Below are 19462 nucleotides of genomic sequence, written 5' to 3'. Positions count from 1 at the left end.
AACACACTGTCGTAAATACTCCAAGCGCAGCTCTGGACTACAACGACTGCAACGCTCACCAGCGCAGTAGTTTTGCAAATACAGTACAAGAAAGAGGAGGTGGGTAATTTGCAAATACAGTAAACTCGATGGAGGTGGGTAATTTTCGAAATTGTGTTATAAAGTCATAATATATATACATTGTTTTTGAATTACCGTAAAGCATGTTGTCACCATGCGTGAACGTGAACATGAGGCGAGATTGTTTCGGGTCGGTGCAGCTCAAGTTGCAAGTGCTCTTCTGGCGTAGACGTGTCAGATGGGGTTAGTGCTCGCCTCAAACACACCACTACAAGTCAATTAACCATCGTAAGGACTTAGAAAACTATTTATGAAGGTAAAAAAAAGTTACTTAGTTCTGCTTTAAAGCTGCGACAGTTGAGTGAAATAAGTGTCCGACATTGAACACTTCGTTTTTTCGGTTAATTAAACAAATCATCCAGGTATTTAAAGTGTACTTTTTCTATTTTGAAAATAGAAAACACAAACGTATAGAATAGTGCATAAGTACACAATTTGGGATGCACCTTATGTATTTGCACATACTACTCATTTGGTGTACTTTTTTGCATACTATATAGTGGAGAAGTATTCAATTTCAGATGCAGCATAAGTATGAGCGATGTCACAGCAACAGCCAACGACAACCATCCAATCAATTCCTGATTGACAAAAGTCTCATCCTACATTTTGTCTTGTTTGAGAAGCCGTTTCACTCGGATATATGTCACAACATGGAAGAAAAGACTATCACTACTTCTGTTTCATGCCTACTCCAAGCCTGTGTGAGACATGAAGGTGAAATATTTATATGTACCAAGGTTGTTAAGCATGAATAATTCTGTGTATGAAGACGTGATATGCAACTGCTTATTTTGATAAAAAAAAAAAAACTCTATTGGTTGCTCATAAAATCATTTTAAAGACCATCAAGATCAAATTCAGAGATGTCAAAATGAATTCATTCCAGCATGTAGAAAGCACTTGTTTATTTGAAATAATTACAGCATTTCTACTAAAATAATACACAGTGCAGGTTTATGAATCATTCCCGGACAAACAGTCATTCCGTGTGTAGTGCTTAAAGCAGTGGCAGGTAAGTCAAAATAAAATATTTTAATGAGCTGCTACACTGACGGATCATTAAGGCTGAATACATTAGATTCTGAGCATAAATAAGCTAAATTATACAAAATATTTCATTCTTACATACAAAAGAAACACAAGGGATGTGTGAGCACAGAAGTCTTGGCATCAGTGAGGCACGACTCGGATCGCTTTCAGTGTTAGTCTGAGTTTTTGTAGTTTGTGAAAAGGTTATACAGCACCCTGAGAGTTGACTTCAGATTCAAGTTCACCACATCTGCAAGACACAAACAACAGAATTGCTGTTAAACAGACTGAGGCTTGAATATGTTAGCTGTCATTGTGAAAGAACAGAAAGGGAAGGGAAGGTACAGTGTGTTGCATCTATTGAGGTACATCTCCATCTAGTGGATAATCTAGGTAACACCGTGAACCGGCTCAGATTATGAGCTAGTCTATTATGATATCTGAAGGTTGTGTATTTAATGTAACATTGCTGGCACTGATTTTTTTGGTACCTTCTGGTCGAGCTTTGGGTTTCTGTAATCCACCATCCTGCATGAGCTCAAAAGCAAATGCGACATTATGTACCTACAAGACAGAAAAACAACTCTAGCAATTCTTTTCCATAGCTAGTAATTAGTACAAACCAGTTTTTGAATGCTAGAAACAGAAATGCTCTGGTAATTTGTCAGTTCAATGCCATAAGAATTCCAGAACCATCATATTATCAGACTTTAGAATTCCACATCAGATCCCATCAGACTTCATGAGTCCACAACAAACCATATCAGAACCGAATTAGACTTCTTGTCTCATGTGGACTCGTTGAGACTGATGCGGTCTGATATGGTGTGATGTCATCTGAAGAGTATTCATCAAATCTGATAAGGTCTGATATGGACTTTGTGTGGTCTGATATCATGTAATGTCGTTTGATGTAGTCTGATGTGGATTTATGCAGTCTGACAGGTCTGATGCAGACCTCATCAAACCGCATCAGACCCTTTCAGTCTAGTCAAGCACCATTATACTTCATTAGACCCTAACAACAGAAGAAATCAGTCCTCTTTAGACCACATCAGACCTCAGCAGTCCACATTACACCAGCCTACAGCACACTTACCTTTTGTTCGAAGCTTTCTGGCGTGAGGTAGAAGTTGTACAGGGGAACAAAGTAATTTTCCAACAGTCCCATCAGCAACACCAGATAGACACCATCTGCAAACTTTACACACACATCAGCTTTAGAGAGACGGATTTAATCTATGTGAGAGATAAACGGTTAGCTCACCCAAAAATGAAAATTATCACATGATTTACTCACCCTCAAGTCATCTGAGGTGTACATGACTATCGTCTTTCAGACGAACACAATCGGAGATATATTTAAAAATATCCTTGGCTCTTCCAAGCTTTATAATGGTAGTGGGGGAGGCATGTTTTGAAGCCCCCAAAAAAAATCGCATCCATCCATCATAAATATAATCCATACGGCTCCAGGGGGTTAATAAAGGCCTTCTGAAGAGAAGCGATGGGATTTTGTAAGAAAAATATCCATATTTAAAACCTTATTAACTATAATAACTAGCTTCCGGCAGACAGACGTACATATCAATTTGTGGAGGAAGAGAAACCTCTGACCTGATGCATAACGTAATGACGAATGCAGAAGAGAAGTGGATAGAGCAAAACAAAACACCGGTCACGTGTTAGAAGTCTAAAACATATTTTTTTAAAGAGAAACATCATATATATATATATATATATATATATATATATATATATATATATATATATATATATATATATATATATATATATATATAAAGAGAAGAGGAACTTGAGTTTGTTGCTCAGCCCTATTAGTTTGAACTGCGAGAGGTGTCTAAGATTATGATACTCCTACATCCTGCGTCATACATCAGGTCAGGGGTTGCTCATATTGCGCAAGTCATTTTGCTCAGTATGTGTACGGTCATCCACAGAAAGCTAGTTATTTGGATTTATAAAGTTTTAAATGTGGATATTTTTCTTTTACAAAAACACATCGCCTCGCTTCAGAAGAACTTTATTAACGTCCCGGAGCTGTATGGATTAGTTTTATAATGGATGGGGCTCCACAATCTGGCCCCCCTTTTACTACCATTGTAAAGCTTGGAAGAGCAAGGATACAATCTCCGATTGTGTTCTTCTGAGACGATGGCCCGAGGGTGAGTAAATCCTGCAGGGCCCCCCCCCAATATTTCAACATGAAAATCACAGTAGATCTATACTAAAATATGTATAATTCATTTATTTTGTAACAATAATTTTGTTTATAATTGAATATGTGTTTGTCATAATAAATTAGTCAAAAAAATCCCCCCCCCTCCATTGAACCAAAGACTATAGAATAACACAAGACGTGTCACTCGTATTGTTTTGAATGGGAGAAAGTGTAACGCACAATATGGCGGAATAAGTCCCGCTTTCTAAATAAGAGCCAATCGCCGACTGGTAAAGTCATCGCGTCACTTCAGCGGCCGTTAGAATCACCGGTTTCTATAGAAACAGTGAGATGCGCGCCTCCGAAGAGATGCGCATTTAGGTCTGCGAATGCGCATTAGCTTGATCCAGCCTGAAAAATAGTGTTTTTGACATGCGTGAAGTTGGCCCCCCACCCAACGCGAAACGTCTGCAAAATAGTCTCAATCGTTTGTGCTCCATTTGTGCTGGTTTGTGCCGTAAACATTTTAGTTTGTGCTGCTTTGGTTTTTTAGATATTAAAAGAATATTTATAGGTCATTCTCAGGTCACTCAGCCCCCCACATGCTCCAAGCACAAACAAAAGAGACTATTTTGGGCGAATTTGGAGCATGTGGGGGGGATGAGTGACGTCATCGCCTATAATTCAAAGTCTAATATTTTAAAATCGAAAGCAGCACAAACAAAAAAACTTTTACCGGCACAAACCAGCACAAATGATTGAGACTATTTTGGGCTAATTTGGAGCATGTGGGGGGCTGAGTGACCTCAGAATGACCTATAAAAGTTATTTTAATATTTTAAAAACCGAAGCAGCACAAACGGAAATTTCACCAGCACAAACGGAGCACAAACAAAAGAAACTATTTTGGGCGGATTTGGAGCATGTGGGGGGGCTGAGTGACGTCATCGCCTATCATTCAAAGTCTAATATTTTAAAATCGAAAGCAGCACAAATGAAACTTTTACCGGAACAAACCAGCACAAACGAAGCACAAACGTTTGAGACTATTTTCGGTGAATTTGGAACATGTGGGGGGCTGAGTGACCTCAGAATGACCTATAAATATTCTTTTAATATTTAAAAAACCTAAGCAGCACAAACAAATTTTTTACGGCACAAACGGAGCACAAACGATTGAGACTATTTTGCAGATGTTTTGGGTGGGGGGCCAACTTCACGCAGGTGTTTTTTTGTCATGATTCGAGCGTTTAGAAACTAAATTTATGAGCCGGTTGTTGATAGATTTCATTGGTGATTTCAAATATGAAATTTAATTGTAAGGTTGCTGAACAGTTTTGGAGAATTTGATGTTTCCCCATTCAAAGAGATTGCATGATGCCCAGGATGCCCGAGAGGCGTTTCAAAGATGGCCGCCGAGTGAAATGGCTTGTCTTAAAGGGACTTTGATTGAACCGATTGGTAACGCCCAACCAATGCGCATCACACTTTCACCAAAACAACGCGAGTGGAGCTCTACTGTTTGAATGAAAGACAGCAGGTAGCACCAAAAATGAAGAGAACCGCTTCCCAGCCGACTATAACTTCTGTTCAAAGAGAGACGTTAAAAAGAATAAAGCATGTAGCCTACTGAGAAGGAGGTATGAAAACATTGTATTAGCTAAGTACACTCCACATATATTTTAGCTATCTAATCCATTGCAATTTAGCCATAACTATCAGTGTAACTGTAACCAATTACTAAAACAGCCATCTATTTTGTTACTTCATTTTTCAATAGCGTCTTATCAATGACAAAAGTATTCAAATCGGTGTTTGTTTTCTCCCTTATTTAATCTGACTTTTGAACGAATTGGCTGAATGAACAATTTAAGTAGCTCACTCATTAAAACGTTGAATCGGTTTCAATATATAACAGAATTTATTTATTTTTAGAATCACTCCGTTATGTTAGAATTTGATGAATGGTTATACATAAATTCCATAAAGTTATGATAGATAGATATAGATAGATAGATAGATAAATTATCCAATAACGCTACACATAAAACAGATGTTTTTTCAAATTAAAAAAAATAAAATAACAGGCAGCATACCAACGCTCCACTCCCCCAATGTTGAAACCAAATCTACGCCCTTGAAATCCTGGCATAATTTTTGGGTGAACTATCCCTTTAACAGATGATATTTATACCTGTGATTCCAGTTCCGTAACCTCCAGGTTCAGTTTGTTCAAGTGTTTATTCACAAATGTGATCAGCGACTGAGAAAACAAACATTAAATGTTAATTTTGGATAATCAGCACCATCACACAGAACTTCTTGTCCCGTCCGGATTGGCTTCTTACCGTTTTCACTACATTCAGTTTGTCAGGTGCATGATCCAATAAGGTGTCAAAAGCATCACGTTCTGCAAATGACAATACAAAGAAACTTTTTGGGACTAATAAAAATAGACAAACCATCAAAATTAAGCTAAAACCAGCTCCTGGTGTTATCTGATTATATGGTTTCTACCTCAGGTCAGGTTGTTTCCACATTTAGCTGGTCTAGATGGTTTATTTTCACCTTGGTCAAGCAGATTAGGGCTTGTAAACCACCTTGAACCAGCTACAATGTGCAAAAAAACTAATTTGACCTCCTTAAACTGGTATGCCTTGGATTTTATTAAAAAGGAAAACATGAAAATGTGTATGAAAATACCCACCTGACCTTCCGATCATCATTCTGTTGGAAACAGTGAATACAAAGTAAGCATCAGATCACAAGCTCAAATAAAATAAAATAAAAATTCATGTTATAACAATCTTTCATCACTAGATGAAGCTTACTCTGTTGTAGTACTTGTGAGTTGTTTGGTCACATGAGCAGTCTGCAGGATTCCCTCTTTTTTCTGAGACAAAAACAAACCTGTGTAATTAGGCTAAAGGCATTTGAAGGCATTTTCACACTTTACTGAAGTCATCATACCTTGACCACGATCACCTGGACGGACACATGCTCAGGTAAGCGGATGGGAGCTGCGTAATACATGGCCAGTGCCAGCAGCAGGTACACGATGGACACCAGGTTCTTCGAGTGGATGGCTGAGGAAGAGACACAGACAATAAATTTCTTTATTTTTGTTAATGTATTTAAAGATGATCTAAATTAACCATTTTTTTGGGGACTAACTGCGTCTTTCAGCACTCACAGTCGACACTCCACTCTGTGTTCCACTCCAGCGGTCTGAGAACTCCATTAACGGCTTCCAGAACCGTCTGCAGCTTCTGCTTCTGTCCGATCTCTGACTGCGTCACCTCCGCCACATTCAGCTTATAACCCGACAGCTTCTCTGAAGGAGGCGACACAAATCCTCACTAGTACCACACTGAAAACTTTTGGTACCATAACAAAAATCCAAAAACAGGAGGGAATCATAAAAGTTCTTGTCTTGGTCTTACCAAACAGTTTTTGCAGGACCTGTCCATCATACAGATCTTCTTCAAGGTCTTTTACGATGATTCGGTCCTCCTCCAGTTCACTGTTGATCCAGTCAATGAGAACCTGAGAGAAAGAGTCAGTGAGTAGAATGGTAATCATGCAATGTCGGTGTGGCTTAGAAGTGTTGTGCCATAAATGATGGAAAATTCCATGGTGGGGAAAGAGTTAATAATTAACTACATGTACTTACTATAGGGCTAGGGTTAAAGGGGACCTATTTTACCCCTTTTTCACAAGATGTAATACAAGTCTCTGCTGCTCCCGGCCCCCTCTCCAGAAGAGGGCGGAGACAGCTCATGCTTCGGTTGCTCAACAACAACAAAGCTGGAGAATCTCATGCAGCCAAAATGACGATTGTCAGTAACGGTGAGGCCAATCAATATAAGGCTGAGCATCGTGACAATCGTCATTTTGGCTGCGTGAGATTCTCCAGCTTTGTTGTTGCTGAGCAACCGAAGCATGAGCTGTTAAAGCTCCGCCCTCTTCTGGAAAGGGGGCCGGGAGCAGCAGCTCATTTGCATCAAAAGGGACACACAAAAACTATGTCTTTTTGCTCACACCCAAATAGGGGAAAATTTGACAAGCTATAATAAATGATCTATGGGGTATTTTGAGCTGAAACTTCACAGACACATTCTGGAGATACCAGAGACTTATATTACATTTTGGCTTTAGAGATATTACATCTTGGCTTAAGGGGTTTGAAGTAATAGCTAAAACTCTGCATGCTGTTTAAACAGACTTTAATCTCAAATTTACAGTCCCACTGGTGTTATTGTCTTTATCTACCATTTCCGTTCTTTTCATTGCATAATCTTTTCAGAGATGTTAGTGTAAACAGTCGGAAAATGTGTTTTCTACCTTCTGCAGGTCTTTGAAATTGAGGTCTTCTCTGGACGTGGGGTCTAAAATGGTCCTTTCTGCATTTTCCTCTGCAAAAATCAAGGATGAAAGTAGAAACTCTTCAACATAAAGATCATAAACACAGGCTGGATTTTGCAGACGATTATGTTGGACCATCCTCTAGAACTGTCGTGGGTGTGGATGAATTTCTCCAGCTGTGTGACTCAGGGTGAGTAAGAGACATGGAGGAAACGAGAAGTGTCCTCCACACCCAACACCACAACAAAATAGGGATTAGGAGTTCTTAGTAATGTATTGCTCAAGTGCCAGCTTTGTCTTAGAAGCTTTCTCCTGAAATTCTTAAATAGGAGAATAAAAACAGACACAAATGAGTCAATAGTGCTAAGGTAATTGCATATTTTTGTAGGTCAAAACCTGGAAACAAGCATTTTAGCACTTCCGCTTCTATCGTCCTAATGACAGTTAAGCTTACACCGATTCATATACTTCATATACTCAGTCACTTGTACAGTCTCATTATGTTTATATTCGTGCTCTTGGAAACTATAATAACTCGATAATATCGATAATACTCGATACTATAATATCGATTCATTTGGCTAAATATCAGGTACAGTAGGGCCTACATGCTAATTTTTCTCAAAGAAACAAATCTCTCTCAACGTATGTTTTAAACATACAGGGAAACCTATCAGCTGGTAATATTATTAAAGGTAATATTATTAATATTATTATTATTACACTAAATGGCTTTATGTGACGTTGTTCACAAGCTGTTTTATTCACATCTTTTCATGGTTGGAACACTCATTGAACAATTACATGAGACATGAAACATAGTACATTTCAGTACTGTATCTTTCAACATACCTTCTGATGTTCATTCATGTTTATTTGGTGCTATATCTAGTAATAAAGAGGAAGACAGAGAATTTTGAACTAACACGTACATATGAAAACCAGGAAGTAACCATGCATATGGTTAAATGCGCGAGTCTCACGCTGAATGCACTGAGTGGGTTGGCAGCCCTGATGAAAGAATTGTTAGAAGCTTATGGTGGTGATGTTGAAGTCATGTGACCATGGTGTAGTACACTTTAGATTTTTATTTCTGACGATTGTATTGAAATGTTTTGAAATACAAAAGTGTTAATTTTTGATTATTATCATGATGAAGAAAAAAAAAATGTGTAAGCTCCAAAAACGTTTGTTGATCTACAATAATCCAAAAGCCAGTGGAAAAGTCATATTGGGTTTTTGTTGGGGAAACCAGGCTTACAAAAATACGCCATTGCTGCAGCACTCTATTTCTCCATATTACATTGGGTTTGATGGATGAAAAGGAGCAATATGTTACCAAGCAGTGTGTCCTCTGGGAGCAGCTCCGGGGTGGCGTGCAGGAGGGGGGCGTTGATGGCGTTCTTACCCTCTTCATGAAGGTCACTCACTAAGGAGAATAATAAAGCATCATAAGCACCATATTTTCTGGAACATGTACCATGGTAATATTATAAAAGTACCTTGGAGTACCATGTAAACACCATAGTATATGAATACAGTAATAATATGGTAAATATCAAGGTACTATGGTACACAGTAAGGGTTTGTTTCAAGAAAATATCAACGGCTAATATCACGTAACTCTCTGCTGTTTCTAGATCAGTACATCACTGCAGTCTTAATTAACTGATTAGTGTGCAGTAATTAATCAGCTGATTCATGACTGACTCATTCTCTTCCTCCATCAGGTGATTACAGTTCATGTATAAAATGAGCAGTAACCGACATCTCGATCCTATAGAGAACAGCTTCAGTTTAGTGCACTTCCTCTAGAAAGGAAACCTCCTGTATGAAACCACACTCACACTAACACATACATACATTACTGTTTGAATGTTTAGAGTCTAAAGAGAAGTTTTTTTTTTTTTTTTTTTATAGAAAATAATAGTTTTATTCAGCAGGGATGCATTAACTGGATCAAAAGTTTCTGTAAATGTATATTTCAATTAAAAGCTGTTCTTTTCAAAGAATCCTGAAAAAAGTATGACATTTCCTCAACAATATTAAGCAGCACAACTTGTTTTCAACATGTTTGAGCAGCAAATCAGCATATTAGAATGATTTCTGAAGGATCATGTGACACTGAAGACTGGAGTAATGATGCTGAAAAATCAGCTTTGATCACAGAAATAAATTAGATTTTAAAATATAGTAAAATAGAATTCAAATAATATTTCACAATATTACTATTTTACTACATTTTTGATCAAATAAATGCAGCCTTAGTAAGCTGAAGGGACTTTTAGGGAAGGTAAGGAACTTTAAAAAACTGAAACTCAACTTTTGAACGGTAGTGTACATGAAGATATTTGAGTATTTTAATACTGGCTAATGAGAGTAAAACCATAGATATGTATACATAGATGCCACATTCGACCACACGTCGGCGCCCCAACATATTGGAACGGTTAGCATGCCGTCAGCTTCTATTTGTAAAACCACAGACATTTAAATTCCTGAAGAAATGGGATAACCTTTCTCAGGTGAGAATGTGTTTTTATATGTATTAACTCAATATTACAGGTTTTTACTATGGTATTTTTAATGTTTTTACTTTTACTATGGTCATTTTTTATTGTTGTGTTAGCTGACGCCTTCGTCTTATATTGTGCCAGTTTAGCAAACTCATCTGCAGAAGTCCATTGGAGATATAGATATTCATACATGCGTCTGATTATGGTTACAGACACTCAGTCAACTTGCTCTCGAATGTTCACGGCTCTGACTGTTCTAATATTGCGGATGGCTTACGTATAGAGGCCCATAGAAACAGCTGCTAATGAGGCATCTATGTTTATATATCTATGAGTATAACAGTTTACAATCGTTTAATTCTGGTTAGCATTGGCTGGCTAGCATGGTTAGCCCCTGGTGGTTGATGACGTAACTACGCCATCGGGAGCCAAAAAAGCATTTTTCTCCACTGACAGTCGTGTTTTATGATAAAAAAAATTGTTTGCAAGCATCGCTAATATTTCAATATATTTAGGTAGATGTTTTCGCCGCCGGTAAATTATTTTTAGAGGCTCTTAAAAGTGTGAAATGAACCTTTTGACATCGCAAATCATGAAGAAAAATTCAAATCACATGCTTTCAGGAAGTCCTGTTCTGTGAAACTATTATTGAGAAGTTAGTACTTCAACTTAAAGTAATTGAAAATGAGAAGTGTTGCCTTTATTTTTTTAATATTTCAAGTTTCAGTCATTTTATTTCACGTAATGAAAGTGTTAGCATTAGTTAATGATGATAACCCTGCATTGAGATGAATAGGAATGCTAAATTTCCTTTGCATTTTTCACATACAGATGACAGCGTTTCAAAACGATCCCAGTTCACACGGATCTACGAAAACGACTAAAAACACTGTATTCTGTTGCCAGGCCAGTAGTTGGCAATGTCACTTTGTAAAGAAACATTATATGCCTATGGACTGAACATGTAATATGCATGCAGATGACATCACCCTTTTCACAAACTTTTTCGTAGTTTACAGTCTCGAAAACAGTATCGTTTTCAAAAATGTGCACTTTGAGTTTTCAGGCCCCAAAAATGGCGTAAATGAACAAATTTAGTTGAAAATGGTGTCATGTAAACGGCCCCAAAGAGGACAGTAAGAGGCAAAAGCATCAGCCATTCATGTGTTCAGCCCCCCATGTAAGCTCAGATAAACACTTGAGGTCCAAAGGGACAGTTTTGTGTTGGCAGTTCTTCATCTGCACTAGCCTATAGAGAGCACTGCATGCATCTCGCGCCCAATCTGCATTTCCTGCAAGATTACGCTTCTTGCTTTTCATCATAATCATGCATTTCTCCTCTAGGGCACCATGAAACATGCCTCATTTTCTTAGGATTACAGTTCCGTCCATGTTTCACACACAGATAAAATCCTATAGGAAGAGACAGAGGCTAGCCAGAAATGCTAATACTGTACCAGTATATTAAATACTATACTAGGTCTGTATATATTCACCATACACATATATATATATATATATAGTGTTCAATATATACAAATGCATTTTTATTTATATTAAATACTGTATATATGTATGCATTTCGGTTATTTTAAGTATTGTGTATTTAGAAAATACATTAAAGTTATATGTTAAGGTTAACACAATTTGTATTTAGATATATTAAATCACTGCAGTACAGATTTTAAGGTTACACTATAAAATAGTGATTTAATTGCTCATTTCAACAGACACACATAAATACTGTATAAGCACCAACTATACTATAATATATTATAGTATTGTTCAGTGTTTGTTTGCAAAAGCATATATGAAATAGATTTATATTACATATTTATAATGTAAATCTAATGTGTTGATGCTATACACAAAATTTTAAATAATTTAATTAAGAGGTATTAAATCACTGCACCAAAGCACCATAAAATAGCCATTTACTAATCGCTAACCATAGTGAACATACATATACTGTACAAACTATTCTATAAATAATTAAATAATATAATAATATAGCCTATATAATAAATATAATAGTAATGTTTAATTGCAAAAGCATTTCTATTCATAAATAAATAAATAAATATTTATTTATCATGTTAATCTAACGTGGTAATGTTTACACAAACATGTATTTAAGATATATTAAATTGCTGCACAAAATAGCCCTAGTGAACACACACACACACACACACACACAAACAGACCTGCTATCTAAAGTCTACCTTGCTTTCTTCTCTTCGTTCCACACAGTAGACCAGCCATGTCTCGTTAAACAGCACTGAATCCCGCTAATGTCCCTGCAGTGAGTCTTAGTGGCGAGTGTGTGTGTGTGTGTGTGTGTGTGTGGGAGGCCGCCAGTGTGGCTACAGCAGTCGCACTCGCGTCATCACATGTTATTTCTGTCCCTTTGAAACCCCCCACCCTCACTGCTCCTGTTTCAATGAGGAGGAGAGGCTGCTTACTACACACTAATGAATGAGCACACTAATGAGGGACTAACTAGAACAACACTTGATGAAGAGATGATACACCTCTGCTTTTTACAGGATTCTACATTTGTCTTTATTCATTCTTTTTTTTCCTCCAACACAATACATCTCTTGGATTAGATTAGATATTCAAGTTTCTCTGCAATACATGAAATTTTCATGGATCTTCAAAAATTTCCAGATTTTAGATGTGTGCCATTTTAATAATTCTATTCTACTCTATTGTATAATGGATTAGATATTCAAGTTTTTCTGCAATACATTAAATTTTCATGGATCTTCAAAAATTTCCAGATTTTAGATGTGTGCCATCTTAATTCTATTCTATTCTATTCTATTCTACTCTATTCTATAATGGATTAGATATTCAAGTTTTTCTGCAATACATTAAATTTTCATGGATCTTCAAAAATTTCCAGATTTAGATGTGTGCCATCTTAATTCTATTCTATTCTATTCTATTCTATTCTATTCTATTCTATTCTATTCTATTCTATTCTATAATGGATTAGATATTCAAGCTTTTTCTGAAATACATAAAATCTTCATGTTCAAAGATTTCAAGATCTTAGATGTGTGCTGTCTTAATATTCAAATCAATTTTATTCTATTATGGATTAGATATTCAAGTTTTTTTCTGCAATATATGAAATATTCATGGATCTTCAAATATTTCCAAATATTTCCTTAGATGTGTGCTGTCTTAATAATTCTATTCTATTCTATTCTGGATTAGATATTCAAGTTTTTCTGCAATACATGAAATCTTCATGAATTTTTGAAGATTTCCTTGGGTGCATATTGTCTGAATAATCTTATTCCATTCTATTCTATTCAATTCTATTCTATTCTATAATGGATTAGATATTCAAGTTGTTTCTGCAATACATGAAATCTTCATGGATCTTTCAGGATTTCCATTTTTTGTGTGGCTTCTAAATAATTCTATTCTATTTTCTGTTCTATTCTGAATTACATACTACGTTTTTCTGTTATACATGAAATCTTCATGGATCTTCGAATATTTCCAGATCTTAGATGTGTGCCGTCTTAATAATTCTATTCTATTCTATTCTATTCTATTCTGGATTAGATGTTCAAGTTTTTCTACAATACATGAAATCTTCATGAATTTTTGAAGATTTCCTTGGGTGCATATTGTCTGATTAATCTTATTTTATTATATTATATTATATTATATTATATTATATTATATTATATTATATAATGGATTAGATATTCAAGTTGTTTCTGCAATACATGAAATCTTCATGGATCTTTCAGGATTTCCATTTTTTGTGCGGCTTCTAAATAATTCTATTCTATTTTCTGTTCTATTCTGAATTAGATATTATGTTTTTCTGTTATACATGAAATCTTCATGGATCTTTGAATATTTCCAGATCTTAGATATGTGCTGTCTTAATAATTCTATTCTGTTCTATTCTATTTTATTCTGGATTAGATATTACGTTTTTCTGTTATACATGAAATCTTCGAATATTTCTGGATCTTAGATGTGTGCCCTCTTAATAATTCTATTCATTTCTTTTCTATTATGGATTATATATTCAAATATTTCTGTAACACATGAAATAAATCCTCATGGATCTTTGAAGGTTTCTAGATCTTGGATTTGTGTTGTCTAATTAATTTTATTCTATTCTATTTAATTTGATTTAAATTTTGATATTTAAGTTCATTAAGATATTTGATTTGTGTTGTGAATCTGATGTTTTTTTTTCTAAGAAAGCTGATTCTTAATGCTTAAATCAATTAGTAAAAAGCTGCACATCAGCGACTGCAATAACAAGACATGACACAACAAACACTCCCCTGAAAAATCAACACACACTGCAGTGGGTGTGTGTGTGTGTGTGTGTGTGTGTGTGTGTGTGTGTGTGTGTGTGTGTGTGTGTGTGTGTGTGTGTGTGTGTGTGTGTGTGTGTGTGTGTGTGTGTCTGTGTGTGTGTGTGTGCAGTGTTTGTCAGAGGTGTGTATGTCTGTAGCGCCTGGGGAAAGTTATTTATTACAAAGCCAACAAAAATAACAGTCCGGTCAGAGGAATGGAGCTGATCTTAAATATAGCAGCACTTATTTGTGGGATCACTGGGATGCTGGAGAGGGAAAGGGACGCCAGATGAGTAACACAAAGTTCAGATGTCAGACAAAATAAGATTGTGTCATGTCACAAACACTTCCTGTATTACACACGGTCCACAGCTAGTCCCCAGACACATACTGTCTGTCATTACTACAGATAATGTCAGTCATTTGTGCTAGAAAACTATCATGATCTACTGCTGATTTTAATATGTTCCAACCTCAAACCAAAAGTACCATAGCTGCCTCAAAATTCAGATTAGTGGTCAGCAATATGTTATTCAAAGGCTGATTCTAAACTACTAACTTAAGCTTGAATATAAGGTTATGGCCTTACTTATTTACCATTACTAACTCTAAAGAACAACCACAACAGTGTTACAGTATATTAACTCATCTAGCAAAGTTTGTAACTGAATAAATTGAAAAAAAAAGTGAAAACATTTTCAATTTTAATAATATAAAAATGTGTACACATTTTTGTATACTAATGGTCTATTTTAAAATACAATACAATTAAACATTTTAAAAAATATATTTTAATTACTGTTGGACTGGGAATGTTAAGCGGTGATGATAACCAACCAATCTATTATAAGAAGAAAAATGTATTAGTATTTTAAGCTGTGAGTAGTTTAAACCATTCAGTGATGACAAACTAAGCTTCTGCTTTCTATTGAAAGCTTTTCTGATATAGTTTCACTTCAACTGAGACAGCTATGAGCTATGAGAACCAACACAATGAGTTAAATACAAACACACCGACTCTCAATGTAAAAATTACATAGACAAGAGTGAAACTTACTGGAATCCATGTTCTTCAAGGGTTTCAACAAGTCTCAGGGTAATTAACAAATGAAGGCAGCAACAGTCAGATCTGTCAGTATCTCTCATACACACACACACACACACAATGTGTACACATCCTTACACACACACATATTTAAAGGTTTTTCTGCTATCAGCGTCTGCACAGCAGCGATGGAAAATGTGTGGATCTGCTGTGTAAAGCTGCTGTCAGTCATGACAACTGCTTTCCTGAAAAAACAGACAAACACTCTTTCGAGCAAATGTCCTCTGGGTGGGGCTATAGACTCATCTACACAAAACAACATGCTTGACCAAAGTCACTCATCTGTAGACACTTGACCAGCATACCATCAAATTTTCCACAGACTTCCATCAAAATGTATGCTTGTTCCTCCTAGAGTTTTCAAACTACATCCAACAAAGAGAACAGTTCTGACTACAGGTCAACCAGCCAGAACACCATAGCAACCAGCCAAAACACCCTAGAAACATCTTAACAATCTGTCAGAACCACAAACAGCCAGTCAGAACATCCTAGGAACCATCTAGAATACCCTAACAACCTAAAATCCATCCAGAACACCCTAACAATCAGCTATAACACCATAGCAACCAGCCAGACCACATTAGCAACATCCTGACAACCAGCCAGAACATCATAGGAACCAGTCAGAAAACACTAGTAACACCCTAAAAACTTAAAACCCACCCAGAGCACCCTATCAATTTTCAAAACATCCTAGCAACCAGCCAGACTACATTAGCAACATCCTGACAACAATCCAGAACACCCAAGAAACTGGCCAGAACACCCAAGCAACCAGCCAGAACATCTTAGAAACCAGCCATGCCATGTCAACAAATGCCATAGCAACACCTTAACAACCACCCAAAACACCCAAACAACCAGCCACAAATCCTAACAACCATCCAGAACACCCAAGCAACTGGCTAAAACACCCTAGCAACCAGCCAGAACATCCCAGGAACCATCCAGAACACCCCACCCAAACAACCAGTCAGAATATCCTATGAACCATCCAGAACACACCAACAACCTAAGAAACATCCAGGACACCCTAACAGTCAGCAAAAACTCCATATCAATCAGCCAAACCACATTAGCAACATTCTGACAACCAGCCAAAACATCCTAGGAACCAGTCAGAACACCCTAGCAACACCCTGGCAACCTAAAAATCACCCAGAAAACCCTAACAATAAGCAAAAACACCCTAGTAACCAGCCAGACTACATTAGCAACATGCTGACAACCATCCAGAACACCCTAGCAACACCCTGCCCCAACAACCATCCAGAACACCCAAACAACCAGCCATAAATCCTAACAACAATCCAGAAGACCCAAGCAACTGGCAAGAACACCCTAGCAATACCCTGCCCATAAAAATTATCCAGAACACCCTAGCAACCAACCAGAACACCCTAAAACCAGCCTAAACACCCCTAGCAACACCTTAACAACCAGCCAGAACATCCCAGGAACCATCCAGGACCCCTAACAACCTAAAAGCAATCCATAACACCCTAGCTATCAGCAAAACACCCTAGCAACCAGTCAAATCACATTAGCAACATCCTGACAACCAGCCAGAACATCCAAGCAACTAGCCAGAATGCCATAGCAACACCCTGCCCCTAACAACCATCCAAAACACCCTACATTTAGCAACCATTTAGATCACTCAAGCCTGACAAGCATTCAGAAGACTAACCACTTAGCAAGGCAAATACTTCAAACTTCAAAACTCTTTTCAAATGTCCCAAATAAATCCCTAAACGGAGAGAGTCACTAAAGAGCCTTTAACACATTGTGTAACTGCGTGACTGTGTGAAGGTTAAAACAGTACAAAAACTATTAAAATCAGCCCTTCCTCTCTGTTCCTTAATGAGACAGGAATGACAAACACACACACACACACTTTACTGTGCAGCTGTTCACACAGACAGAGGCTTGGAAGGGTTGAGTTTAATCTAAAACTGTACAAAACAAGAAATCTAAAAAGCACAGACATAGATGTTTAACTCTTGTGAGTTTAACAGGGGAAAACAATGTAACTAAAAGAAATACAACACAACCTGCTTCATTGTTATCTGAATAACCTTGAGCTCCTGACCTGGCTATTTCTGTCCCAGACAACAACACAAAATAACTGTGGCTGAAGTTATGCTGATATACAAAGAGTATATAACATTTTATTTTATTTTTAAATTAGGATTATACAATTACTTATAATAGTAATAGTAATATAATCCGGTAGAAATACATATTACTTATATTAAATATTATATTTAAAATATAAATAGGCTATTTTAACATAAATAATAAAAGTGGTTAAATATCCAGCCGAGAAAGAAGCATTTTCATAAATTTATTTATTGATCAAGTGCAGCACCATGGACAGAGATAAAATCATTCACAGCATGATGTCATGTGCTCTTCTAATTACATTATTTTATACTTTCTTTTGTTCACAGTAACAATATCCTAAAAATAGTACCTTCTTTCAGCTTCTTTTTGCGAACTAACGTCCCTCCCAGTTTCCCCAGCAGCGACTCATCCTTCTTCATCTTGCCCGGCTGCCCGGACGGTCTCGTCGGATTCGCCGCCATCTGCTCCGCTGCGGTTTCTGTCACAGAAACGGAATACGTGAGAAGAATGGAAATAAGCATTGTCTATAAGGGGCGGGGCGTAGTGGCCCGAAAGCGCGCTCTAATTGGTCAGGTACGACTTGCTAAAATAAATATTTTACCATTTTAAATTTTTTATTATGTGCTTTCAATTCAACAGATATTAAATTCACTCAGTGTCATTTTTCATATGCAAAATATTGTCTAGATCGGTGCTAAATCTAGGCGGCGATGTCACGTGGTACATGTTACTAATATGAGGCTGTGAGAGATGGTATTTTCAATAGATTGTACAATATGTTAGTCGATCAGCTGACAAAACATTAAAACAAAAAAAGCAAAAGCATTCAAAAGACAAACCCTTTTAAAGTTGTGAGTTTTGAAAGTTGTGTTATCTACATTTATACAGTACGTACCACTGTAAAGTGCAAGTCTATCCCTCACAGCTTCATCCACGTAAAATCAATATTTATCTGCTTTGACTAAGATGTAAATTCAAGTGGTTATACCATTATCGATAATAAAAGTAAGTTCAACTGAGGATTCAGGCCAATCAGCGTCCCCTACTGGACGACTGTATTTAATTTCAATGTTTTAGCTGGTAACCTTTTCCACACATGGAACAGCATCACATGCCATTCACAATCATACAGATCATGAATAATAACAGCAAAACACAAAAAAAAAGATAATAAAGAACGGGATATCTCTAATACTATTTGATAATGATTGGCTAATAACTAATAATGAGAAACAAATAATCAAAGAATACAAAATATAACATTGTATAAGCTACTCACCGTTTCTCTGGGTGTGGTGAAGAATTTAGCACACAAAAACAGATAATAATGTAAGAGGCATATAGCAGAAAAAAAGGAAGTATGACCAAATTGTCACTCCAGATATACTTTGAGAGTTAGTCATAGTCATGGAAAAGTGTCATAACAAACATCACTTCCGTCATCTTGAGACACACCCTTACTGTCAGAGAGAAACCAAAAACAAAACACACGTCTACCTAGCTAGCTAAGATGTCTAAATCTAATAACAATTATTAACCCTGGTTCATTTAGCAAAAGCTTTTATCCAAAGCAAACTAACAAATGAGGAACACAGCAAGCAATTTATAATTAATAATTCAAAATTTATAGCAATTATTACTTGCTTACATCCCCAAATGAAATTTTTGAAGG

General features: G+C 36.6%; 1 protein-coding gene across 2 annotated transcripts; it reads right to left on the bottom strand.

The window, feature by feature from the left end:
- Window positions 1-998: 998 nt before the first annotated feature.
- On the bottom strand, window positions 999-19159 carry parvb (parvin, beta). 2 transcript variants are annotated; one of them, XM_067380083.1, is made up of 14 exons: window positions 19070-19159; window positions 18140-18268; window positions 9039-9128; window positions 7679-7749; window positions 6778-6880; window positions 6528-6668; window positions 6305-6420; window positions 6166-6227; window positions 6042-6061; window positions 5683-5744; window positions 5529-5597; window positions 2252-2353; window positions 1644-1716; window positions 1000-1402 (listed from the first exon to the last, which is right to left on the bottom strand). In XM_067380083.1, exons 2-14 carry the CDS (start codon window positions 18249-18251, stop codon window positions 1326-1328), a joined length of 1098 nt encoding a protein of 365 aa, XP_067236184.1. In that variant the 5' UTR covers window positions 18252-18268; window positions 19070-19159; the 3' UTR covers window positions 1000-1325. The 2 variants fall into 2 exon arrangements, with proteins under 2 accessions (XP_067236185.1, XP_067236184.1); XM_067380084.1 differs by lacking the exons at window positions 18140-18268; window positions 19070-19159 and adding an exon at window positions 15613-15865 and having other exon boundaries at window positions 999-1402.
- Between the last annotated feature and the right edge of the window lie 303 nt (window positions 19160-19462).

Source organism: Chanodichthys erythropterus, chromosome 24 (genome assembly GCF_024489055.1).
Source record: "Chanodichthys erythropterus isolate Z2021 chromosome 24, ASM2448905v1, whole genome shotgun sequence".
Classification (NCBI taxonomy): Eukaryota; Metazoa; Chordata; class Actinopteri; order Cypriniformes; family Xenocyprididae; genus Chanodichthys; species Chanodichthys erythropterus.
Note: the sequence above shows the minus strand (reverse complement) of the source record. Positions and strands in the feature narration are given on the sequence as shown.